This window comes from Myodes glareolus, chromosome 17 (assembly GCF_982192425.1).
Source record: "Myodes glareolus chromosome 17, mMyoGla1.1, whole genome shotgun sequence".
NCBI classification, from domain to species: Eukaryota; Metazoa; Chordata; class Mammalia; order Rodentia; family Cricetidae; genus Myodes; species Myodes glareolus.
The window spans coordinates 30,395,172-30,422,550 of NC_142042.1; the positions used below are offsets into that span (position 1 = coordinate 30,395,172).

At 39.4% G+C, this 27,379-nt stretch overlaps 1 protein-coding gene across 6 annotated transcripts in view; it reads right to left on the minus strand.

Moving 5' to 3' along the window:
• Positions 1 to 1,209: 1,209 nt before the first annotated feature.
• Zgrf1 (zinc finger GRF-type containing 1) overlaps positions 1,210 to 27,379 on the minus strand; it is a 57,900-nt gene continuing 31,730 nt past the window's right edge. For all 6 annotated transcript variants that reach the window (XM_087897599.1, XM_087897598.1, XM_087897597.1 and 3 more), the window contains 12 exons: positions 26,993 to 27,136; positions 25,334 to 25,448; positions 23,025 to 23,287; positions 21,682 to 21,841; positions 16,538 to 16,615; positions 15,309 to 15,456; positions 10,607 to 10,734; positions 8,509 to 8,632; positions 3,962 to 4,138; positions 3,692 to 3,826; positions 2,765 to 3,026; positions 1,210 to 2,590 (listed from right to left, as the gene is read on the minus strand). In XM_087897599.1, coding sequence (XP_087753725.1) covers positions 2,454 to 2,590; positions 2,765 to 3,026; positions 3,692 to 3,826; positions 3,962 to 4,138; positions 8,509 to 8,632; positions 10,607 to 10,734; positions 15,309 to 15,456; positions 16,538 to 16,615; positions 21,682 to 21,841; positions 23,025 to 23,287; positions 25,334 to 25,448; positions 26,993 to 27,136 — 1,871 coding nt within the window. In that variant the 3' untranslated portion in view covers positions 1,210 to 2,453. The remainder of the gene's footprint in view (positions 2,591 to 2,764; positions 3,027 to 3,691; positions 3,827 to 3,961; positions 4,139 to 8,508; positions 8,633 to 10,606; positions 10,735 to 15,308; positions 15,457 to 16,537; positions 16,616 to 21,681; positions 21,842 to 23,024; positions 23,288 to 25,333; positions 25,449 to 26,992; positions 27,137 to 27,379) is intronic.

A 27,379-nucleotide genomic window follows, 5' to 3' on the forward strand; every position in this document is an offset into this window, starting at 1 on the left:
GGGAAACTGAAGTTGAAGTTGCCCACTATTACTTACCTGGACAGACATGCTTTTTATAACTAGGACTGGCTGTTATGTTTTGTGAACTTGAGTACACCATTATTATATCTTCAGGATGAATTACTCCCGTCAGTAACATGCAACGACATTCTTTCATGGTTTTGCCGAGGTCATCTCACCAGAGTTGGTCAGAACTTTGGTGCAGCAGCTCCCATCATTTGCTGCTCTCTCAGTATGTCTTCCAGAGAGATGCTTTTCTTTTCTTTCTTATTTTACTTAATTGTTTTTCATTTTATATACCAACCCAAGTTCCCCCTCTTCCCCTTCTCCTGCCCCTAACTCTCCTTACCCCCTCCACTCCTCAGGGGGGTAAGGCCTCCTAAGAGGTGTTTTTCAGCCCAATAGTTAGGTCTTTTTAATGGCAGTTTACATTTGCGTTACTGAGAGGGACTGGCTGGTTGTACTTTTGTTGTTTTCCTGTTTGCTTCAATTACTGACTGTTTTTATTGTCTGTTTCCTTAGTAGTATTAGAGTTCTCTGAATTGAACATAATCGATTCTTCAATAGTTTCAGGGTTTTTGTTTTTTGTTTTTTTGCTGTTCATCTATTCCTCTCCTGAACTTTATTCTTTTCTGTACTCTCATGATTGTGATTTTCTTCCTCTGTGTGGGATTCCTTTAATATGTTCTGCAGTGCTGGCTTGGTGGTCATGAGTTTGTTTAGTCGGTGCCCGTCTTGAAATGCTTGTTAATTTCTCTGTCAATTTTAGAAGATAATTTTGCTAGATATATTCAAATATTCCTTATGCATTGCAAAGACACGTGAGGAGTCTTACCTTTTACTTCACACGTGGACAAGCACTTAAGAATAACTTCTGGGATGGAGATGGCTCAGTCGGTAAAAACACTTGCTGAGCAACCATTAAGACCAGAATTTGGATACCACCACCGACATGACAGGTTGCGTGTGACCTCCCATGTCTGTCACTCCAGAACTGAGAAAGACCAAGAGTAGTAGGCGAATTAAAGGGGCTTGCTGTTTGCCAATCTAGCCAAAAAACCATGAGCTGTAGGTTCAGAGGAACCTTATTTCAAGGCAATAATGTAGGGAATGATAGCAGACACTTGCTGTCACCTGACCCACTCACACATGTGCGCACATGTGCGAGAGCATGTGTACACACCTACACACACAAATGAAAAAAACAGCTGTTGCTCTACCACAAGTGTGGTTGGATTTATTTTTTCTTTCACATAACAGTTTCACAGGGACAGTTAGTTTTTAATATAAACAAATCAGTTACCATTTTTATTACATTAATTTATTTAGTATCTGTGTGAGGGTGGGCCCTGTGGGCCACGGCACATGTGCGGTCAGAGGAAAACCTGCAGGAGTCAGCTCTCCCTGCTGTATATCAAGCAGGGGATCCAGAACTGAACTCAGCTTGTGAAGCTGGGTGCACAGTGCTTCTACCCACTGCACCATCCTGCCGGCCCTAGACTGGTAAGTTTTTCTTATAAGGAAATTTAAGAAATTCAAGGAAACATTTTGATTCTAAAATAATTCTTAAATAAATACTAAATGACTCAGGCCAGTCACTAAAATGTTTTATTTGCTATAAATAAACACAATGATATCAATTATGATCAAGACTTGGCCATTTTTTCCATCTGGATATCAATATATTCCTTTATAAACAATGTCGAAGAATCATGTGGACTCAAGTGGTTTGAAACTTATATGTATATATTTATAGAAAGACTAAAGCAATTTGTTAATGATTAGTGAATAGTGAATTTCTAAGTAATTTTCTTTTCTTTCACATAGCTTCTGTATTTTACATATTTTTCTGTAAGTAGAATATATTAGCTTTAAAATAAAAAGGGTTTTATCTGTTTATTCTACATATATACCAGTAATTACTATGCAAATAATCACACAAGGGACTTGAAGAGAGCTAACAGTGGCTCATCCTGCCCATTCCCCTGGATAAGTATCTATGCAGTATAGTGCTGTACCCCACCTCCTCTGTTGCATTTTTTTTTAAGTTTTTATTGTGAATTGTTTAAGTTTTTAAGTGGTGGGACAATTCATGTATTTCAAGTTCAGAAGAGTCTGCTAGTGGTCTGGACTGGAGCTGTCTGGCACATAAACTTTTGATACTACTGTGCATTTTTTATGCATACTGATATTCTCAGGAATGGTTTTCTGACCTTTGTAAAATTGGTTTCTTTCACAAACAAGACATCTGCCTGTCACACATACATCTGCCTATCTTAATATAAAATGCAGACCTTTTTAAAGAACAAATTTTTACATGCACTTATTCAGCATGTTATTTAAATAATGTAACTTTTTTGTATCAGAGGCTTTACAATAAAGAAAAATATTAAAAATATACAGTATAAAACAATTATGAATTTACAATATCAATACTCCTGGTTTAGTTTTTGCTAATGAGATTTATCCTTAGATTTTTCTTTTTCCTTTTTCTTCTGTTTTTCTTCTGCTTGTTTTTCAAAATAATCTTTAAGAAGACGGTCCAGCTGTGGCTCACACTGGCTTGCATGTTGCAATCCATCTTCCCTTCCTTAAGAGATACAGAACATAAGATTGTTCTTTACAGGGTTTCCATGCTATTGTCCCCTCAGGCATCTCCCAAGGGGACACGTGCCCCAGATTTTCCTCATAAACCACCCAGGAATTAAGCCCACAAAGTCAGTTTTGATTAAAAATGCTTGAAACAAGTACATTTTTATTTTACCTTCACAGTGTTGGATCACACGCCCCCAGAGGCGATTTTTCCTCAAACAGGATAAGCTTCCCACAATCAACAAATGCCTTCTTCCTCTGGTCAACGCAACATTCATTCGCTTTTCTGAGTCGATGAACCCTACTTGTCTCGTCCTCACGCAGGACAGAATAATGACTTCCTTCTCAGCGCCCTGAAAGGCATCCACTGTGGACACCTGCACAGCTCTAACATCAGGATGGCCGGCGTCCACATCACTCAGTAAATGGCAAATCTGCAGAGAAAGGAGCAGGCTCATAAAGTACAGATTATGAAGAACCTAGTCCCCAAACTGGTCAACACAAACATTTGAAGTAAACTAATTCAGGAACATCTTTCTTACGACTTGTGAGGATTTAGGTAAAAAGCCTCTAAAATTAAAAATGACATTATTATTATTTATGAAGCATAACCAAGTGATGATTAACCAATTGCATGGATTTCATTTGTATATGATAATCTAAACTGATAAGAAACTAATAATGAAAAAAATACTAAGAGAGAAAAGATTATAAAAATCTACTTAGAAGTAACTAGCTCTTTTGTACATCCTTAATTTACTGATGAAATATAATAATGTAGGAACATTTTGAAAAACAGAGTCTCAATTCCATCTGTCCCCAGACACAAAGCATACACCACATTTTCTTCCTCTAATCTGTTTATTTGCATTTTGTCCCAACAGCTGTAAAGTGAATTTAATTAAACCTTGTTAGGTTTACATTGAGTTATGCAGAAAAAATCCAGGCCAGAAAAATACATCAGAATGTTCTTTTGTAAGTATACACATGACAGTCCCAAAGGTCTCAGGTACCAAAGTGAACTACTGCAAACATAAAACCAAATATTATAGAATATGATGTTTAACATGTGACAAATATCACCCTATGTAGCACATACCTTGTACATTTGTGATTTGTATAATGTTATCACCCCAATCATGGAGCCCGCTATTCCACTTACAATCAGTGATTGGATTAACTTGAGTGTGAAAGCAGCTTCTGCCACATTTTGAAAGCTGTTTTCTCTTTCAACCTGGAGTAAGAAACAGATCTCAAATTATCTTCCCAGAAAGGCTACAGGAAGACTCAGTGAAAGCAGGCAAACAACAACAATAAAATTAAACCAAGAAATTAAGTAGTGATTCCCATCAACACTGATGTCATTCACCTGCTCTGCTCCGGTAACATTGTAGAAACACAGCGTGGGCAGCCACTCCAGTACAGGGCTCCTCTCTGTCTCTGAAACACCATTCACGAGGTTTCCTTCATAAAACAGATCATTAGCTATGGCACTGATCACAGGGTGACAGCGGTATTGGGTTCTCAGCAGAATGGGTTTGTGACCCTAAGAAATTTAGATGGAGGAAAACAAAAATTAGAAGACAGCATTTTCTTTTCTCTAGAGAAAGAGAAATCATGTTTAAAAGTTTTTAATGTTACATCATGTGCTTAGATAAATTACAACAATGCGAGAACAGACTACAGATAAAGTATTTTAAAACAAATTAAAAAGTATGTTCACAGACTATAAAACCAAAAATACAGAGTAAACCAACATTGTGCTTTTATAATCTCCTGGAGTTTGGTCTAATAGTTAAGGTCTTCTAACATTAGGCGGGCCTAGTGTACAAGCCTGTGATCTCAGCTCTAGGGAGGCTAAGGCAAGCAGAACACAAGTGTAAGCTCTATCTGGACTAAACAAGGAGTTCAAAGCCAACTTAGACACTGTCTCAAAACGCCAAGTGAAAAGAGGGCTGTGGTGTTTGCCCAAGGCAACAGTGTTGCCTACTATCCACAAGGCCCTTCAATTCAACACCTGCTACCACAGAAAGAGTTACGGACAGTTTGTTCACTTTCTTCCTTGGTGCAACCACTGCTTCATTCAGAATAGCAAAGCAGCTCCAGCGCTCAATACTGCGCCCTTGCATCCGAGTCTCACCACTCCAGCGAGCTTCTGGAGCACATTATCTGCAAAACTTCCTGGTGTTACTAAAACAAACCAAGCAATGCTGAGAGAAGAGAGCTGTGTCCGGGGACAGGAGCTGAGTGCTCAGGGAACAGAAGGAAGCCTTCCCAGAAATAAGATCAGAGGCTACCAGGTACAGAGAAAGTTGTTATTTAGAAAGAACAAAGTTGCCATTTGGGATGATTTAAAACAAAACAGTGTGGGCTGATGAGATGGGTAAATGGCATTTGTCATCAAGTCTAATGACCTGAATAGAGAACCACTCCTATAAGCTGTCCTCTGACCTCCACATGAGTACAGACAGACAGACATCTGACAGACACACACACACACTTTAAAGGAAATAAATAAAAATAACATAGTATGGCCACTAAGAGGATCAGCTCTTGCCATAAAACCTAACAACCTCAATTTGCTCCCCAGCACGACTGTAGAAGAGCAGAACTAACACCCACAAGCTGTCCTTTAACCTTACACATGCAACCCCACAAATACACATATGTGCTTTCACATAAATAAAATAAAAATTTGGGCCTGTCACAGTAGCACACACCTTTAATCCCAGTACTCAGGAGGCAGAAGCAGGCAGATCTCTGTGATCTGGAAGCCAGCCTGGTCTACAGAGTTCCAGGCCAGCCAGGACTACATAAAGAGAGACCCTGTCTCAAAACCAAGTAAATAAATAAGCAAACAAACAAGCATATATAGTACTAAGCTATAAAACTATGCTAAGTAAAAGATATAAGAGATACATATTGTGCGGTTCCATTAAGATAAAAACACAAAACAGGTAAATCCATACAAGCAGACTGCTGGTTGCCATGGACTGTAGGTAGCAGGGGGTGGGGAGTAACTGCTGAATGGATATGAGGTTTCATTCGGAGGCAAAACTGGTCTACAAAATTGGTCTACAAAGCAAGCATTGCCTTGATATTAAAAGCAGATCAGATCACCACAAAAAAAATGAAAGAAAAGAAAACTATAAACCAATATCCCTGATGAACACAGATACAAAAATTCCCAAAAACACTTTAAAAACTTCAACTACATTAGGGCGGTCATACACCATAACAAAGTTGGTTTCATCCCATGGATGTAAGGATGAATCAACATACACCATCAGTAAATACAGTAATACAGTACAAATACAGACTTCAGAACAGCAATCATATGAGGCATTATGCTGGTTAGTTTTAGTCAACTTGACACAAGCTACAATTATCTGAGAAGAGGAAACCTAAATTGAAAAAACTGCTCTATCAAATTAGCCCATAGCAAGTCTGTGGAGCATTTTCTGATTAATGATAGAAGAGGATGTGCCACCTGTGTACAAGAAAGCAAGTTGAGCAACCAGTAAACAGCTTTCCTGCCTTCTCTCTCAGCTCTGGTCTCTAGGTTTCTGCCTTAGATTCCTGCCCTGACTTCCCTTCATGACAGACTACAGCTGTAAGCTGAAATAGATTCTTCCCTCCCCAGACGGCTATCGCTGGCTGTATTTATCACAGCAACAGAAACCTAACTAGGACAGGCTCACCTCACCAGAGGCAAAGGTCTTTAACTAAGGTCAGCACCTCTTGGTGCTAAAGGATGAAGAAACTGGAAAGAGAAGGGACACAATAGAGGCTACACACAACAATCTAAAACCAACTTACACCAAATCGTGAATATTTAAATAGCAAAAACAGCTATATTACTGAAACATACGGATTCAATGCTTTCTTCATCTGAATTCCAATCATCCCTCACAGAACTAGAAAAATAAAACCCGAAACTAACTGTAAAATTCAAATGAAACTGCAGAAGATCCCAGCTAGTCAAAGCAACCCTAAGCAGAAGATTGATGCTGAGAACATCACAGTCCTGACCTCAAACTGCCAGAGCCACAGTAACAAAAACAGCCAATATTATACAGAAACAAACAAACCAGGAAAACAGAATAAAGAGCCAAGAAAGGAACCCACAAAGGTGTCTAAACGTATACTAAAAAACACAGCTTCTTCAGCCCTGGAGTTGGGGAAATACACTGTCAACCGCACAAGAACGAAACTCAACCTGCACCAAAACCAACCCAGAACAGATCCAGGACCTTAGTAGAAAACCTGAAACTCTGCACCTAAGGAAGTATGGTCAGTGGAAAGGACGCAAACAACACACAAAATACCCAGTAGTGACAAACAGACCGCATGAAATTAAAAAGTTTTCTACATAGCAAAGCAAACCATGACCAGAGTGAAGAGTCTGGTGAATGGGAGACAATCTGCCAACTCTATACCTGACAGGGGATTAATATTCGAAACTTTCAGAGCTCTCCCAAAATACCAAAACTCAAACATTAACCCAATCACTAAATGGGCAAACTGACTACACAGTTCTCAAGAGAAAGACACATGGTCAATAAATACATTTAAAGTGTTGAACATCCTGGGACAGTAAGATAGATTAGCAAGTAAAGGTACTTACTGCCATGTCTGAAGATCTGATTTTGGTCCCTTGAACAAACATGGTAGGGTATAACTTCGGTAATAAATTGTCTTGTGACCTCACCTGTACTGTGACATGTGTGCCCCCAACTTTGCCCACCAAATAAATAAACATAAAAAGAAAAAAAAAGCATTCATTATCCTTAGTTATTAGGGAAATGCAAATTAAAACTGTTTTGAGATTCCATTTCACAGCCAGGATGACTATCAACAGGAAAAGACATAAAGGGGACTGGAGAGGCAGCGCCACGGTTAAGAGCACTGTTCAATCCCCAGCTGCACATGGCAGCCTACCGCCTCTAACTCCAGTCCCACTGTCTTTCCTGGCCTCTGGAGGCACTGCACACACATGGTGCACAGACATACATGCAGGCAAACACTCAGTATGTATAAAAACAAATACAATCTCAAAAACAAAATTAAAAAAAGAAAAGCAAACACATGGTGATAAATGTCAGTGAGATGTGGAGGACAACCTTTGGTCTCATGTTGGTAGGAGTGAAAAGAGATTTGGCAACTATAAAAATTCAGTATGGCAGTTCCTTAATAAATAAATTTAAAAATATAAATATATAGCTGGGTGGTGGTGCTACACTTCTTTAGTCCCAGCACAGGCATAGACAGGCAGAGCTCTGTGAGTGCTGTAGGAAGTATTACAACTTGTATTTACCTGCCAACTGGGGCGTGGCCTCTTATACTATTTTTGGGGAAGCCAAACCTGCATGCGGCCCTTCTCTCATTCCCATTGCTTGGCTGCTCTTTTGGATCATGTGCTTCAACTGGTCAAGCGGAGGATTCTGATTTGTGAGTTTACCCCTTAATGAATAACTATTTCTCATTTCTGAGCTAGTGTGGGATTTCTTTTAAGCATCTAACCACCATAACACATACGAGTGAAATGTCAAGGTGAAAGCCATTTTTTACATGTTAACAAAAATAAATAAAAGTTTAAGTATTTACAGAAAATTCTTTTATTCTTCCTCCATTAGGGGAAAATTTAGAACTAGGTAGTGGTTGCTGGGTACTGTGACGAAATGTCACTTCACTGTTCCTCTTAACGCTCATGGATAATGGAAGGTGACGTACACAGAGAAACACTTCTGTATTTAAAGCTATGTTAGAACAAGAGGATTCCACTGTCTGTAAGATGAATACTTTCCAAAGACCTCCAACCAAAAACTATTTAATAACAAGGATAAGGTACCATCTCCTTTACCCACCCTCACAGTATACAATCAACAATAACTCGAAGTAGTTAGGAGTACATGCCATTAAGCAAAGTCGATCAAAAAGAGTTTGTTCCAATCCATTTTCATGAGCTGCATCAGAACCCTGAATTGTAGGAGGCAGCTGTTTGGGGTCTCCAACAAGAATTAACTTTTCACACTCAAACCTAAAAAGGAACAATTTAGAAAATTAATCTAAGCAAAGAGAAAAGGCATACTAACATCAGCCATTGCTCTTTCTGAAATGTGCTCTTAGAATTCAAATGTAGAAAGTGCTCTAAGAGCTAGCAAGGTTCAACGGTGCTAACCAGCATATTAAAGGTTTTGAAATGTTACCTGAAAGAATCTCGGGTTAGGCAGAGTGGATAAAGTGCTTTAAGATCTTTGATCTCTGGCATTTCATATAAAAGCTGGACACAGCAGCAGTGTAAAAATCTATAATGCCATTGCTGGAGGCTGAGAGACAGAGGATCTGGGGACTCGCTGTCAGACCAGCTGAAATGGTGAGCTGTGGCTTCAGTGAGACCCTACCTCAAAAAATAAGGAGACGGCTGAAAAGATGGCTCAGTGGTTAGAAGCACTTGTTCTTGCAGAGGACAAGGTTTGATTCCTAGCACCCACAGGGCAGCAACTGTCCACCAACTCCAGGTCACACATGATACAGACATATGAGCAAAATACTCATATGTATAAAATAAAGTAAAAAAATAAAATGTTAAAATTGAAAAAGGAAAAGAATGTGAAGAACTACAAAGGAATACATTAGATGTCTACTCTGGCCTCACATGTATACACATCTATCTGAGTACACATAGGTGAACACTGATACACACACCCATGTGGACGGACACACTTTCACGTAACATACATTCTTTTTTCACATAAAATATATTAGGTATCCCTTGCTTCTACATAGAGTCAGCATTTCACAGACCACATTTGAGAAACAGTGATCTTAAGACACCAGAACTCTAAAGCTGTCTTGGAATTCTTTGGCTTACACTATTTTAGAAGTGAGACAAACAAGGCCTGCAGGACAAAGTGTCTAAGTAGGAGCAAGGCAGTGTGGGAAAGTCCTAGGTTCACAGACAAACCTGTATCCAAATCTCAACCCTATCTTTCATATCTGTGGCTCTCCCTGCTTCATGTTCTTATCTGTAACCCGGAGGGAGAAACTCTCCCGGGCTGTTTAAAAGAGCAAATGAAGGCCACAATGTACTTAGGCTACAGCAGAACTGTGTTACTACTCTGTGCTCCACCCAGGGCCTCAGTGACCCTCCAAACCTGGTTGCTGGAGAGTGACCAAATCAGCCTGATTGCCCTGTACCATTTCAGTGAAAAGCTAAATGCCCAGGAGTCTCCCGAGTCCCAGGCAAGCCCTGACAGCTGGTGTCCTACCGACTCATCAACTGGGGGCTGAGCAAGGTCTCCAGGTCCTACAGTGGTGGACGCTTCCTTAAAGGTGCCTTATTTTTAATTCTCCATGGTACTGGGATTAAACCCAGGAATCACATTAACCATGTTTAGATTTCACACTCCTAAATTTCTGAAGACGGGGTTGGAGCAAAGGCAAGTGGTTAAGAGCACTGGTTGCTCTTCTAGAGGTCCTGAGTTCAATTCCCAGCAGCCACATGGTGGCTCACAACTATCTCTAAAGAGATCTGGTGCCTCTTCTGGTGTGCAGGTATACATGTAGGCAGAACACTGTACACATAATAATAAACATTTAAAAAAATTCTGGGGACAAATTTTCATTTTCAATGTGCTTTTCTATATATTCTTTCAAAAGCTTAAAAAATACTTTCAAAAGCTAAACCATCAAGTCATACAAGAGAGGAAACTGGAGGACACTGCCCAGTAGAGTTAGGAACCACTAATCCAGCTAACAAATCTGAGAAGTCCTATAATGGTCCTAGCACTAATCCTTTTATGGCTTTAAGGACTAAGTGATTCCAATAGCTAAACTATAAGTCCACAAAATTTTAATATATTTACTTCAAAAAGTTTTTCTCTATTATTTACAAAACTAATGTTAGTAACTGAATTGCTAAGAATTCTGACAAGTGTCTGTTAGGGACTGAACTCAGGAAAGGTCTGAAATAACTGACTTGTTATTCTGGAAAGAGAGTCTTTTGGGTTACCTTGCAATAGGAAGGAGTGAGGCTGGTTCTGTCATCTGGCTGCACTCATCCAGCACAACCACAGGGAATTTAAGGTCATTCATGGATGGGAATGGGCAGGCTGCACAGGTAATGCCAACAACTCGAACCTTTATTTAAAAAAGAAAAAAATGTGCTTTTGAGACAGAGACAAGGTAGCCCAGGCTAGCTTACAATGCACTGTGTAGACCATGTTTAGCCTCAAAACCTACCTCAGCCTCTCTCTAAAGTGTTGAGATTATGGTTGTGAGTCACGAGGCCCAGACAAACAAAAATATCACTAACCAATGGCTTTTACAAGTAAATTAAGAATTTACTGGAGAACTTAAAGGCAAAGTCAGATGATTAACAAAACCTATCTTGGTTCCTGCTCATAAGAAAACAGTTGTCACTTTATTGCTACATTTTCATTACTCTCACATACAAAATAGGTGTTACAGAAAATAAGCTACTTTATAAGGTCATTAGCAAGCGAACATTCACTCTGATATTACAACACAAGAAACATATTAAAGCATGAATGGTTCAGGAAGCTTCAAGGATGACATATGTCTTCCTTTACCTTCTGGGTAATAGAACACAGATTTTATTAACACTGACCCATGTTTTCCACAAAGACTACAGAATATGCTAACAAATCCACCCTTTGCTTAACTATGAAAGCTACAGCACTGTGATTACTTTAAAAGGTAGCTGGCTGGAAGCCCTGATTGCTCTTAGGGATGAAGAGGGAGGAGGAGGGGGAGGGGGGAGGGGGAGGGTTTTGGGAGGAGGGGCGGAAGTGAAAACTTTCATAATTTAATAAATTTTTTTTTAAAAAAAAAAGGTAGCTGTCTAAGCAGGGCATGTCTGTAATTTCAGTGCTCAGAGGATTGAGGCAAGAGTACCAGAAATTCAAGGGCAGTTTGGGTTACACAGTGAGTCCCTGACTCAAATAAAATAAAAATTCAAATGTACTTTTACCTGTTAGTGTATCTGAATTGTATAAACCTTAAATATTATATCAAAATACCATTGAGTTCAAGGCACAAAACTCAAAAGGCCAATATTTAATCATTATATAATATACAATAGAAAAAATTATGAATTTTTAAAATTAGACATGGTTATTGATTCATTATCTGTGAGTTATACATATATACTGTATGAATGCTATTTATATATACCTACATCCATTTCCCTTCCTAGTATCTATAGTATAATTACGCCTGATAGCAAGAGCAGTCCAAATAAACAGAAGATCTACTTTTTAAAAATTACTTCTTTTTAGGACTAGAGCGATGGCTCAGCACTTAAGAGCACTAGCTGCTTGCTCTTCCAGAGGTCTTAAGTTCAATTCCCAACATCCACATGGAGGCTCACAACCATCTGTAACTGTAGTCCCATATGATCTGAATACACTTATACATGAAATACATAAATCTTTTTAAAAATCTTTTTTTGAGATTATAACTAAATCATTTCCCCTTCCTTTTCCTCCCTCGAAGCCTACCAAATACCCATCTTGCTCTTTCAAATCCATGACCTTGTTTCATTGCCATGTATGTGTCTGTTCCTAAATCCATCTGTATAATCTGCTTAGTTTACATGTATAATGCTACTTGTATATGTTTTTAGTGTATCCAATACCAAGTGGTTTTTTTCAATAAACCTAACTGACAAAAGTAGGGTTCTCAAATGTTGCTTCCATAGAGCCTACAAAAATATTATAAGCATTATTTTTTAATTTATTTTTATTTCATTGGTGTTTTGCCTGCATGTATGTCTGTGTTAGGGTGTTAGGTCCTGGAGTTACAGACTGTTGTGAGCTACTATGTGAGTGCTGGGAACTAAATCCAGTTCCCCTGAAGAGCAGTGTTCTTAACTGCTGAGCTATCTCTCCAGCCCTCTGCAAGAATTATTTCTATTATTTATTTATTTATGGTTTTTTTCGGGACAGGGTTTCTCTATGTAACAACCTTAGCTGTCCTGAAACTCACAGAGGTCTGCCTGCCTCTGCATCCCGAATGCTGGGATTAAAGGTGTGCATGAGCCCTGTCCCCTCCCCCACCTTCCTGCTCTGTTGAAGCATTATTTTCTTGATAATCATCACTCACAATAGCTCTTTATCAGTTAGGCTTTTACTCTTTCATTAAGCCCAACGACCCAACTTTACCCCCCAGGACCAATGTGGAGGAAGAAGAGAGCCTCTGCAAACTGTCTTCTGACCTCCAAATACATGCTATGGCACGTGCGTGCGCACACACACACACTCATACATAAATGTAATCTTAAAAACATAAGACCAGATGTGGTGCACACCTTTAATACCATCACTTATGAGGCAGAAGCAGGTGGATCTCTATGAATTTGAGGCCAACCTGGTCTACACAGCAAGTTCCAAGTCAGAGATACACAGAGAAACCCTGTCTCAAAAAACAAACAGCAACAACAAAAAATGTAACTTTAAAAAGACATCTGGGAGCTGGCAAGATGGTTCAGTAGGTTAGGAACCTACAGTTTCTTCAGGGGACCTGAGTTCAGTTCCCAACACTCACAATGGACAGCTAACAAATCCCTATAACTCCAGGTCCAAGGAATCTAACTCTCTTCTGTTCTCTGCAGGGCCCTGCATATTCACACACAGTCACACATACATACATATAAACTAAGATAAATAAATAAATAAATAACTGAAGCCACTTGGTCTTAGAAATCCTAGCGTGTAAGCATTTAGCTCTTTAAAAATAACCAATCCCTATAGCTCATACACTTCTTAGTCCAACTCTCGAATACTATCTGTTATTTGATTTCTGAAAACTATACTGACCAAAACAATTTAGAAGAAAAATCTTAAATTTATATATCAGTAAGCTTTTAAAAATATTAAAGAATAAAAGTTTTTTCCTTAAGATTTATACTATTTTTAGCTTGCTGCTATTGTTTGGGTTAGGGTCTCTCTACATAGCCCCAGCTGTACTGGACTCACTTTGTGGACCAGGCTGGCCTTCAATTCAGAGACTCACCTGCTTCTGCCTTCCCCAAGTGCTGGGATTAAAGGCAACACCAGGCTAGGCCATTTTTATCTTTTAATTCATTGTTATCCTGCTAAGGGTGAAACAGTAGGAGGCATTCTATTGCTAACTCGGAAGCAGTTACTATAAAGTAGGTTTTGAAAGTTTTATTGTAAAGTCAGGGTACTAAGGAGCATCAGGTATGTCTGCTTGACTGGACTGGGCATTTGTTAGTGCAGGTTTTTTAAAAAAAAACCGTTTCATTTGTGAATAGCTCTGGTCATAGAAAATTAATTTGAAGGGCTCTGAGAACTTCTAGCTGCTTGTGGCAGCTCACTCTATTAATCCCAACACTAGGGAGGCAGAGACAGGGGATCACTGTAAGTTTCAGATCAGCCAGGACTACACAGTAAGACCCCATAACAAAAACAAAATCAGTAACCTGGGAACTCCTAGAATGCAAACCTAACATGTACTGGTCATTACTTCCTATTTCGTTTTCCCTGTGAAGTTTTTATGACACCCACCACACTTGCAGTGCTCACCACCAGAGAGGCAGGTGGAGGTTGCTTCCTGGCCTCACTGATATGGGCTTGACCACATGTCTGATAAATTAGAGCAAACAGAACGTTAGAGGACAGGACATGAACAGAAACCTTAAAGGTCTAGCCTGCTCTCAAGTGCTGCTTTAAGTACAAAGTCGTTTGCAAACTGAACAAAGAAAAAGACTGGCTCACGGTCTAAGCTGAGATATAGCAGCTGACATGGAGTCATAAGTTGTCCTGAGATCCTGTTGTGCAGCAGCATGATCTCAGCAATAGCTGACCAAGTCAAGGTCTTGGATAGGCTGGTTTCCCAAAATCTCTTTGTAGAAATTGATCAATGTCCACGTGGCCCAAGAGAGCCAATTACTTTCCTTTTTCTTTACCCATTGTCCTGTTCCTCAGGTACCACTTTCATAAGATGAAGTCACCAAATCTTTCTATTGTACCCATAAAAACCCTTCACCAAGGAGATAGTACTTATTACAGTCCAGGCACCTGGCACCCAATGCCCGGGAGCAAGTGGAGTGCTACTTGGATTCTTGGGCACAGACAGATCCTGAGGGACCTGGCTTTCTAGGAGTACATCAAAGACAAATCTGCACTTTGATATTTCACCCAGAGTAAAAACTTTCTTTTTCAGGGGCTAGAGAGATGGCTCAGTGGTTAAGAGCATTGCTTGCTCTTCCAAAGGACCTGAGTTCAATTCCTGGCAACCACATGGTGGCTCACAACCATCTGTAATGAGGTCTGGTGCCCTCTTCTGGCCTGCAGACATACACACAGACAGAATATTGTATACATAATAAATAAATAAATAAATGAATAAATAAATGAATAAAAACTTTCTTTTTGTTCCTCCTAGAATACAATTTTTACTGGGTTCACTGAGAATCTATTCAAAGCTTCCCATTTTTGTCTTCAGGCTTCTATGTAAACGGAGAAGAAAGAATGCCGCAGCCATGGTAAGATGTTCACCACAAACTTGAAGAATGTTTGCAGCAATCAAAAGATGCACTAGGTAAAGTCTGTATGGACACAGAAGGCACACAGCTTGTTGAACCTAAGATCATCCATCCCACAACTAAAGAGAATCGATCTGAGCACAAGAGACAAATTAAGAAAGGAACTGATAAAATTTCACCTCACCTGCTTCAGCAGAGTTCTGTTGGTTCCCAGTTTATGCTGCTCAATACTTTTTCTCACATAAACCCTTTCTATAGCAGTCAGTTCTTCCTTCATCAATGCATGGAGTTCTTTCAATTGTTCATTTTCATTTTCTGAGCCAGCATGCAAGCTGAAATTGAATTAATATGAAAAAGTATTCTTTATTTCATTTCCTTTTTAAAAAAAGATTATTTATTTATTATGCACACAGTGTTCTGCTAAAGATTATTTAGTTATTATGCACACATATATGCCTGCAGGACAGAAGAGGTCATGAGATCTCATTATGGATGGGGGAACCACCATGTGGTTGCTGGGAATTGAACTCAGGACCTCTGGAAGAGCAGCCACAGTTCTTAACTTCTGAGCCATCTCTCTAGTCCCTATTTCGTTTCTCATCATACACTCTTATACACCACAGGAATAAAATGGATTAGATTATTTTATGTTTGTTTGCTTGGTTTTGCTTTTCAGAGACAAGATCTCACTGTCTGGTCCTAGCTGTCCCGGAATTAACTATGGAGATGATATTGACTTCGAACTCACAGAGAACCACCTGCTTCTGCCTCCCAAGACCCAGAATTAAAGGCATGCACCACGACATCTACTTTGGCTTACTCTTTCTAAGGTAGAATCTCTACTTAGGTTTCCTAATCTAACTAAAAACTAAAGCTATCTCTTTCTCAAAGGCCAAATTTCAGGTTAAAAAACACTTTCACATTTCCTCTTTTAAACTTTATTCTTTGTGACTTTCACATTATGCCTCCCAATCCCACCCATCTCTCCCCTGACATCCCAAAAATAAAATCAAAATAAAATTTAAGTGAAAAAAGAGGGGAAAAAAAAGGAAGAAGGGGAAAGGGAAATCTCATCGTGGAAGCTGCAGTGTGACACAATGAGACACGCAGGAAACCCCCTTTTCCATACATTTTTACATGCAGGCGTTCATTACAAAGAATCATTGGTCTGGTTCGAGGCCTCTGGGCTTCTCTTGCACCATCAATGCTGGGCCCTCACAGGGACTCTTCCTGGACATCCCACTGCTGCCCTGTGTTTTGGAGATCCTGGAGCCCTGGCTCCACGGGATTGAATGATAACCCACCACCCAGCCTCCAATGCTCCAGCAGATCACAGAAGAGATGGATGTAGGGGTGGACCCATTTTCACACTTCTTAGAATATTCTGTAACTTTTAGGATTTAGTAGTCTCACCTGTATGGTAAGATTGGCTTGGCAATCTTCCTAACACTGCCAACTCTGATGAACTTCTCAAATCCAAGACTGAGAAGCCTTAAAGAAAATAAGACAAGAGATTCTCCTTACTTACAAAACATCGTGGAAAACACAGTTTCATCAAGTTTTTCATATATACACACACACTCACACAAATGTAATATGTGTGTGTGTATAATTTATTTTTTATTTTGTGTGCACTAGTGTTTTGTTGAATGTATATCTTTATGAGAGTGTTAGATTCTAGAGTTACAGACAGTTGTGAGTTACCATGTGGGTGCTGGGAATTGAACCTGGATCCTTTGGAAAGTCAGTCAGTGCTCTTAACTACTAAGCCATCTCTCTGACCCTCTGAACTTTTCTTTAAAGACAGTGTACCAGTATATCGCCCAGGCTATTCTTAAACTCTCAGTGCTGTTATCTCAGCTTCCTGAGTGCTGGACATAAAATGTGCACAACATGTTCAAGTGTATTATTATTATTTCATAGGGCTGTGTTCCAAGAGCTAGAGATTCAGTATGAAATATCTAAATTCAAATAAAGTAAAGCAATGTAGTTGAAAGATCTCTCATAGAACATATTTGAGATTTTTGCAATTGTCTTCCTTTCTTGGGGCTGGAGATCAAACCCAAGAACTTATGCGTGGGATATAATCACTACCACTGAACTACCTCCTCCTGATCACATTCTGCAAAAGATTTTTAAATACATTTATTTTACACTAAGAGGTTACATTAGTTCTTTTCTACTGCTTTGATAAAACAGTGACAAAGGCAACTTATAGAAAAAAGAGTTTACTTGGGCCTTATAGTTGCAGGGGAATAACAGTCAAAGGTGGTGGGGTGCAGGCAGCAGGCAGCTGGAGCAGCGGTTGAGAGTTCACATCTTGATCCATAAAGCAGACAGGGCTTCTGAAATCTCAAAGCCTACCTCCAGTGACATACTTCCTCCAGCAAGGACACACCTCCTAACCTTCCTCAAATGGCCACTAACTAGGGACCCAGTATTCAAATCACCATAGAGGTCTTTAAGCATTTGTAAAATACCAGTGTTGGGACTGATCAGAAATAAAATGCCAGTTGGGCAGTGGTAGCACATACTTTTAATCCCAGCACTCAGGAGGCAAAGACAAGCAGATCTCTGTGAGTTCGAGGCCAGTCTGGTCTACAAAGCGAGTTCCAGGTCAGCCAGGACTGTTACACAGAGAAACCCTGTTTTGAAAAATCAAAATGAAAGAAAGGAAAAGTTCACGATATGTAATAATTTGAGAAGCAATAGATACTCTAAATTTTGCATCAAGAGCATCTTCAGTATGTTACTATATATATGCACACTATCCCATCTTAGAGAGAAGGGCACTGAAGCTCAAGTGGAGATGATTTAGTCAAGCCTACATCATTAACAAGTAGACAAGGTTGAAGACAGGGCTCGGAGGTCAAGAGTATTTGCTATTCTTCCAGAGGACTCTGGTTTAATTCTTAGCACCCACACTGTGGCTCATAACCATCCATTACTCCAGTTCTAAAGGATTCAATGTGTTCTGGCCCCTGAAGACATTGCAGATTCATGAAGCACAGACATAAATGAAGACAAACACCCATATATATACAATCTTAAAACAAACAAAAATGATTTTTTTAAAAAAGTAGAGTCATGGGCCGGAGAGATGGCTCAGTGGTTAAGAGCATTGCCTGCTCTTCCAAAAGTCCTAAGTTCAATTCCCGGCAACCACATGGTGGCTTACAACCATCTGCAATGAGGTCTGGTGCCCTCTTCTGGTCTGTAGACATACACACAGACAGAATATTGTATACATAATAAATAAATAAATAAATAAATATTAAAAAAAAATGTAGAGTCAGTCAAGACTAGAGCTCAGCTAGACTCTCTGCCTCCAGAGGCTAGGATGCTCCTCTATAAATCCTGATCCCCTAATTAGGGCTTTGTGCAGAAGGAGACGTGATTCCCTCCCCTCTTGTACCTTATCGCTCTAGTTCCATGCTAGCTCAATGAGTACGAGGTCCTCTAAAATGCTGGCACCATCTCAGAAATGGGAACTTAAAGACAACTACAGGAAATTACAGCCCTTTAAACACAGTTTCCCCAAGTGATGACAAAAAGCACAGTGTTAGTATATAAACAGATTCCAATTCTTACCTTTCCTAGTCTGACAAGATCTAGAACTGATTTGGAGGTTACATTACAACTGCAGAACTTAAGTCCCACCCTAATTGTGGGCGGCACCACCTCCTAGGTCCCACATTAATTAAAAAGGAGAAAGGAAGCAAAGCCCCAGCCCCTGCCTACCTCACACTCTGTTTACAGTGTATGGGCGCACTATGCCCAACTGCCCCATGCTTCTGCAGCCATGATTTCCCCAGCGTGAGGCACTGTACCTTGGAACTGTGGATATGATAAGTCTTTTCCTCCCTAAATCATTTTGTCAGCATATGAAGAAAAGTAACTAATAGGCCTCAGTTTAGAGAAAAGTTAGCTACTTCGCAATATGAAATAGTTAGTGGTCATTTTTCAATACAAGTTTGAATTAAATCTGTAATAATATAGGGGCAATATTCTCAGAGCAACGCTACTTTAGGGTAATGTGTACTATGTTTATGCTTTCATTTTTTTTTAAAAAAACAAAACCCTTTGTCTTATTCTGCCCATCACACTAGACAATGTCTGTTCCAAGGCGGAAGAATGATACTTCACTGTGAAGAAATAGAGGAACCCAGCCGATGTGCAGTTGAGACACGTATCTAGTAAGGTTCACAGGTTCACATTTCTCAGGTCCTTTTCAGAGATTCAAGTATTAAATAGCCTTCTAAAATGGCTGTGAGTGTGGTTCAGTGGAAGAACACTCACTCAGCATGCACAAAGCCTCAGGTTCTATCCCTAGCACAGTACACACACACACACACACACACACACACACACACACACACACACACACGGAGAGGGAGCGAGACAGAGGGAGACAGAAAGTACACAGACTTCCTGCATTTCTAGATTGAATGTTTACCTGCCCTTTTCATTCTAACCTCTCAATACATGTTTTCTAACAGTCTCATGTAAATTTTCATTTCAGGCTAAGCAATCTAAGTTTGTTCTTTCCATCGAAGTGCTAGGAAATTCCTCATTATCTTAGATTTTTTTTTTAAAAAATGCTATCCTTAGTCACTCTTAGATTTCTCATGAGAGTGCACAATAGTGCACTTTCCCAATGGAAAATTTTATAAAACATATCAAGAAGCTTAGGATGCTTCTTATTTTTACCCTAGCTTAGGATGCTTTCCTTAGCTTACAAGTTGGCTTGGTGGGTAACTTGTTGCATAAGTCACACAGGCTACATTTGATCCACAGAACCCATGGTGGGAAGAGAGAACCCACTTCTGAAAATTGTTCCCACACCTCCATGCATGCGCTGTAGCACAGGTGTGCCCATAGTCTGTCCGTCTGACTGTCTGTCTCTTTCTGTCACACGTTTTTTTTAAGTTATTTAAAAACAAGATATAGAGATAGATATAAAGACTTATATCCAAGATTTTTGTCACAATATAATTTATATTGGTAAAATTTTGACATGAATAATGGTATAAGCAAATCAATGAATAGAATTATGAAAAGTAATTGGGCACTATATCACACAGCTTGAAACCAAGCGCTAAAAAAGGCAGAGGTAGATGAATCTCTAAGTTCCAAGACAGCCAGGGAGTAAGATCCAGTACATGTGTATGTGCACATGCATGTGTGTTGGACATGTTAGGCCACTGCTTCACTACTGAGCTACATCCCCAGTCTAAAATAATCTTTAAATTTAAAATGTTGTCCTCTGATCTCCACATGTATGTATGCTGTGGCACACACACAGACACACACACACACAGACACACACACACACACAGAGAGAGAGAGAGAGAGAGAGAGAGAGAGAGAGATTAAACAAAAAGACTAGCTATATGTGTCATGGATTTTTAAAATAAAAGCCGTTATTTATTCTGATATTCAGATAAATACTAAATTATTGGTAAATATTCAGCATTTCCTTGGTATTTAAAAACTATATTTATTTATTGTCTGTGTGTGTGCACACTCATGATAATTTGGACACACATGTCTATGTTCATCAGTCCTTCTTTGTAATTAAAAAACAAACAAACAAAAAGGAAGAGCACTTGCTATGCAAGCATGAGTCATGAGCTCAAATCCCTAGCACACCACATTAGAAACCGAGAACCTGACACAGTCATGCAATCACTTATAACCTCGCACTTTGAGGGACAGAGGCTAGATCCAGGCTCAGAAAGAGACCCTGTCTCCAAGTAATAAGGCAGAGTGATAAAGTAGGATAGCATTCTCCTCTGAGCTCTGTACATATAAAGGTGTGCACTTGTACCACCGAGAGAGAGTAAATTAAAAATTCTTATGTATTTACTGTTATTGTTATTGTCTTCTTTGTATCCCTCTTATTAAAACAATGGTATAACTTACATTGTTCAGCTATATTAATGTGTTTATACAGCTGCATGAGTGGGCTATAACTGTTGGTTAGGGGATTGGATTTTAACTTACATCTATAATAATAAACTCAACCCTCTGAGTCAGAGGCAAAGGGTTTTTACTTATGACAAGAAATAGCATAAGCACCATGGTGCGTACGAGTCCTTTGGTCCCCACAATCCCCCAGGAGATGTAGAGCATCTTGCAGATGCCTGCACGTGCAATGGGCTCAACAGTACAGCTAAGGAGCACTGAGGTTGGAAATCCACCACTCTTAGCAACAAGCAGCAGGCAGTTCTCCCTTTAATTTCAGTCCAACTTGCAACCCTGAGAAATGCCTTTCAAAGGAATGCTCAGGGCTCACACCAGACGGCCTCCCCCAACAACACACTTTCAGCCCTACATGCTCTTGGCTGAACTTGTATTCTAGAGGGTTATTCTAAACTGTTTATGACAAACTGCCAGATAAATGAACAATTATTACTTAAGAAACTAGACTGTTACTACTTCATAGCTGTTGGGTCAGAAGCAATGGCCTTGCATTCTTGTCAGGCAGCAAGAATACATATGGACATTGGGATAATCTAAAATATCAGCTATTTAAATCCGCTTGTCATACTTACCCAAGAAGCACTCTATCAACAGCTACATTAGTGGAAGAAGAAATGAGAAGCTTCCAAGGCCTTGCGTTTCCAACTGTTCCAGCATCACACTTTTCAAACAGCTGTACAAAGAACAAAATCACCACAGCCAGCAAATAGCTTTTGCCTGCTCCAAAAACACCTAAAATATCACAAAAACTTTTATGAATGTACAAGCAATATTTTCTCTATCTCGCCCTCCTTCGTTTAATTAATTTATTCAAAAACGATGTCCACTTAGTGCTATGCAAGAGGATAAACAGATAAACATTTTCATCTTCAGTAAGGCTACAGTCAACAGGATAAATAGGTAAAGATACGATATGGTAATAGGGTAACATTGCTAAGGAACCAGAGAAGGAAGACTATCTTTGCCTTGGTGGCGATGGGAAGACGTCCTTTAAAAAAAGAAGTCGTAGAACTAAGTCTCCCAGAATCCCACACCAACAGTCTACAAAATGTCAGCTAAGCATGTTAATAGCATTCTTAGAAATTTCTAGGTGTATAGCAAGCAGGCAAGAATGGAGGTTTGGGTAGGCAAAGTGATAAACACAGAGGATAAATCAATCTTGGGAGGCACAGGCAGGTGGATCTCTGTGAGTTCCAGGCCAGTCAGGCTATATCAAACAAAGATAAATCATAAGTCTACTATGGCTAAAATTTTTGAAATTTCTCTGGAAGCTGGCAGGCAGACACCGAAGGATTTTAAAGAACAGGACTGTCTTGTAAGAGTGTGTGTCTTAGAAAAACTATGTGGAAGCTGGGCAGTGGTGGCACATACCCTTAATTCTAGCACTTGGGAGGCTGACGCAGGCGGTTTGACACCAGCCTGGCCTACAAAGTGAGGTCCAGGATTGTTAGGGCTGTTACACAGAGAAACGCTGTCTCAGAAAAACATTTTAAAAAGAGAGAGAGAGAGAGAGAGAGAGGGAGAGAGAGAGAGAGAGAGAGGTGGAGGGAGGAAGGAAGAGAGACTACATGAGTCAAATGTGGAAAAGGTGAGACTACAATGGAGCATCAGCATAATGAACGCTGACTTTACTGAGGGCCCCACATGCTGTGCAACTTCTCTAAGCATTCTACTTACATTTAATCATTTAAGCATCCAACCACATGAGGTATATGCTATTTTTACACATTTCCAAGAAATTAAAGCTAAGAAGTAAGTCTCCTATTCAAAATCATACAGTCAATAAATAATGATGGAGCCAGAATATGAAAGCAGTGTTCTAATTTAAGATTTTACATTCTTACCCACGAGAAAACAACGAAAGAGCAGGATAAGCTATAAATGTCTACATTTACTACGACTGTCTCTTTCTTACCATGAATGATTGTGATAGGCAGGGGAGGGGTGCAGGGCTGCAGTGCGTCTTCACCACTTTCTTGAGAGGCCATCATTTGAGCTATCTGAATTAGTGCTGTAGCTTGATCCTTGTTCAACCTGTGTATATGAATCAACTCACTAGCTAACTGCAGGGTCACTCCGAGGTTCAGGAGTTCAAATTTTGTTTTAATATTTGCAACAGCTGGTGGGATAAATTTTCTTTTACTGACATTTTTATTGCTAGCTGTAGTTGGCCGAGACCTAGTAAAAAGAGAGTACATCAGAAACATGACTTTTGAAATGTGTGATTGGACTCATTCATAACTTAGCTTTCACTTTACAATTGTCAGAGAGTTTCTGGAGGAGAGGATTCAATTTAGAGGGTTCAAGAGAACTAATAGTTACGAAATACCTACTATATGCTGGCATGAACTTAAGTAGTTTACTCATTGATTTATATACTCTTCACACCAAAAAAATTAATGACCCCAAGTAGAGATACACAAATATTGAAATGTTCCCACAAAAATCACAGCACTAATTAATAGACTGGTTTACATAATTAACATAGCTTCTACTTCAGGCAAAATTACAATAGACAAATGATTTTATTGTTATGTATAAGATATAAAAATAAAGTTACGGGCTGGAGAAATGGCTCAGTGATTAAGAGCATTAGCTGCTCTTCCAGAGGACCTGGGTTCAATTCCCAGCATCCACATGGCAGTTCACAACTGTCCAATTCTAGGGGATCTAACACCCATGGCAAAATACCAATGCACACATTACGACAAAGAAAAGGGTAATACTACAAGATAACAATCCAAATTGGAAGATAGGAGTTCAGTGGTGAAGCACTTGTATGGGGATGGATGCCTAGTGCAAGAAAACATACTTTTCTCATTTTAATGCATTCACTTTCCAGTTGTTATAATTAATTTATCCATTCTTTGATTTATTAAAACAAGGTCTCATGTATCCCAGATTGACCTGAAACTCTCAATGTTGCTAAAGATGAACTAGAATTCATGATTTTTCCATCTCCATCTCTGAAATGGGAAGAGTACAATATATTACCACAGCTGCTTTATGTGGTAATAAATATGATACCTAGGGTCTCAAGGATATGGCAAAATGAGCTGTAGCCAAGTCCCATTCCTGATTTTTTTTAAAAAGCTTTGATATTAGAGAAATTAAAATGTGAGATATAAGTAATTAGAACAAAAATAGTATCAACATCATACTTTCACATCTTTTTTTGGATGCTAAGCAATATGGAACATAAAGATACAGAGAAGTGGCTGGAGAGAGGCTCAGGGGTGACGAGCACTGGCTCTTCTTCCAGGGAACTCAGGATCCACTCCCAGCATCCACACAGCAATTCACAACTGGCTGTGTATCTAGTTCTAGGACAACCAATAGCCTTTCTGGCCCTCAGACGCAGGGACACACACGGTGTACATACATGTATGTATGTAGGCAAAACACCAGATAAACCATATACAGTAAAAACCATATAGATGAATAAAATTATGCACTATAACGACCCTTTAAAAAATTGTCCCCAAGATAAAGAGAAATAAATTTCAATATAAGCCCAAACCACAATAAATAAACAGATGGAAGGGAAGTAATACATACTTTTTTCCTTTCCTCTTACAAATTTTATTTATTTATTTTTGGTGCTAGGGATCAAAGCTAGAGCCTCACACATGCTGATAGCATCCTATCACTGAGCCACATCTGCTCTATGCTTAACTTCTAATACACGATAATCTTCTAATCTAAAAGATAATTAAAATTTTGTTGGTGAAATATATTTAATGTTCTGTTATTGCACTTTCAGTTACCATCTAGGATGATTAATTTTTTTTGTCAACTTGATACAAGCTCTGTCATCTAGGACGAGGGAACCTCAGTCAAGAAAACAACTCCATCATATTGGCCCATGGGAAAACCTGTGGGGCATTTCCTTGATTAATGATTGATGAAGAAGGGTTCAGCCTATTGTAGGTTGTGCTACCTCTAGGCAGAGGATTCTGAGTTGGAAAAAAAAAAAGGCAGACTCAGCAAGCCAGTAAGCTATGTTCCTCCATGGTATCTGCTTCAGTTCCTGCCTCCAGGTTTCTGCACTGAGTTCCTGCCCTGTATTCCCTTCATGACAAACTATACGCTGGAAGATAAAATTAAGTCTTTCCTCCCAAGCTGCTTCTGATGATAGTGTTTATCAAAGCAGCAGAAAACAACAGAAAGCAAACTAGGACACCATAATTTAAAACCAATGATCAAAGATAAAAAATGACTTACATTGCTAAGAGGTATGGCATTATGGGAAGACTCGCTGGGTTAAAGTAGTCCTGAATGTTCTGCAGTGTTGTCAGCTCTGTGCTGGCATTACAAACCAATAATGCATGGACTGTTACTACAGAGACAACATAGAAAATGGATATTAGGTGTAAATAAAACCAACACAAACAAACTGATTAAATGTCCTTACAACTCAGAGGTTAGCTTCTGAACTAGTCAGAAGACAGAAAATGAAATTTTCAGGACATGCAGAGGTGTTTAAATGTCTATCTTTTACACTACCGTGCCCTTCAGTCATTTATTTTGAGTGTGAGCATTCATAAACCGTGTAACTGAAATCACACTTGGAACGATCAGCAGTTAGTATTTAGGCATCTGTACTGGCCTGCTCTTGGGCTGCAGCCACTAAGAGCACCTTCTGTGTTCCCTTTTAAAAGGTAGGCCTTGCCCAACTCCAATCTCTCTCTTTCTCCGTCTGTTCCTTTCTCTCTCTCTGCTTTTCTGCCTGTCTTCCCCTACCCCTATCTCTCTGCCTCTCTTCACTTAGAGAATTTCTCAAAATGGCTTAGATAATCAAGATAAAAATCATATTTGGCTGAATCTCAAATCTCTAAAACCTCAATGTAAAGATACATTGTTTACTAAATATGCCTTCAAAGTCCAAGAAAATGAGAACCCATCTAAATAAAATTATACGAAAAAGGACTCATGCCCGAAATCAGGTATATAGAAAATTTAATCTTAACCAAATAATAACTGTTAGTTTAAGATTTCTTTTTTTATGTGTAAAAGTGGGGTTTTTTTCCTGCATACATACATATGTATACTATACATGTGCCCAATGCCTTAATAGGTCAGAATAGGGTACTAGATCTTCATAACTGTCATTACAGATGATTATTACCCATTGCATAGTTGCTGGGAATAAACCTGGGTCCTCTGCAAGAGCAATAATTGCCTTAATCACTGATATATCTCTCAAGCCCCTCAAGATTTCATTATACTCTTAGTTCTATGGGACTTGAACTGTAGAAATATTTACAAGTCTGGGTGGTGGTGGTGCACACCTTTAATCCCAGCACTCGGGAGGCAGAGGCAGAGGCAGACGGATCTCTGTGAGTTAGAGGACAGCCTGGTCTATAAGAGCTAGTTCCAGGATAGGCTCCAAAGCTACAGAGAAACCATGTCTTAAAAAAAACAAAAAACAAAAAAAATAACCATAAAAAACAAAAAAGAAACATTTACAAATTCAACTTTCATACATGTGTTAGTTTTATTTCAACCTGACACAAACCAGGAAGAGGTAACCTCAAATGAGAAAATACTAATACTTCCATTGGACTAGTCTGTAGGCAAGCCTGTGGGGTATTTTCTGAATTTACGACTGAAGGGCCCAGGCCACTGTAGGCAGTGCTACTTCTGGGTAGGTGACCCTGGGCTGTATAACAAAGCAGGCTGAACAAGCCACAGAGAACAAGCCAGTAAGCAGTGCTCCTCTGTGATTTCTACTTTAGTTCCTGCCTTGAACAACTGCCATGGCTTGATGACTGGCCATAACCAGTAAGACAAAATAGACCCTTCCTTCCCCCAAGTGGATCATACTGCATACAATCTGTTGTTCTGTTTAAGTAGAAATTAGGTGGACATAATGATACTTACTGTTCGTGGGCCAGTTAGAAGGGAAATAGCCTTTCAAAGGCAGCAGCTCCACTTCATTGACAGAAGATGGCCCAAAGAAGACACTGCATGCAATGAAGGTATCTAGTTGGAAGTCTAGGGTTTTTGAAATCACCCAAAGATCACCTGAAAGGTCAAACATTTTCAAATCCCTGCTTTACTGAGGTAAGCTTGACCAAAACAAATAAACAAAACAAAACTACAGCTCGTTGGGATTTCAGCATGGCATTTTGTGGGTGGTAGTAGGGATTGAACTTAATGCTTTGTGTATGTTATGAAGCCATTCTATCACTGCACTACAAGTCTAGTACAACACATTTGATATGTCTTCTGTGATGGTTTCCACAAGCAAGATAATTAACATATCTA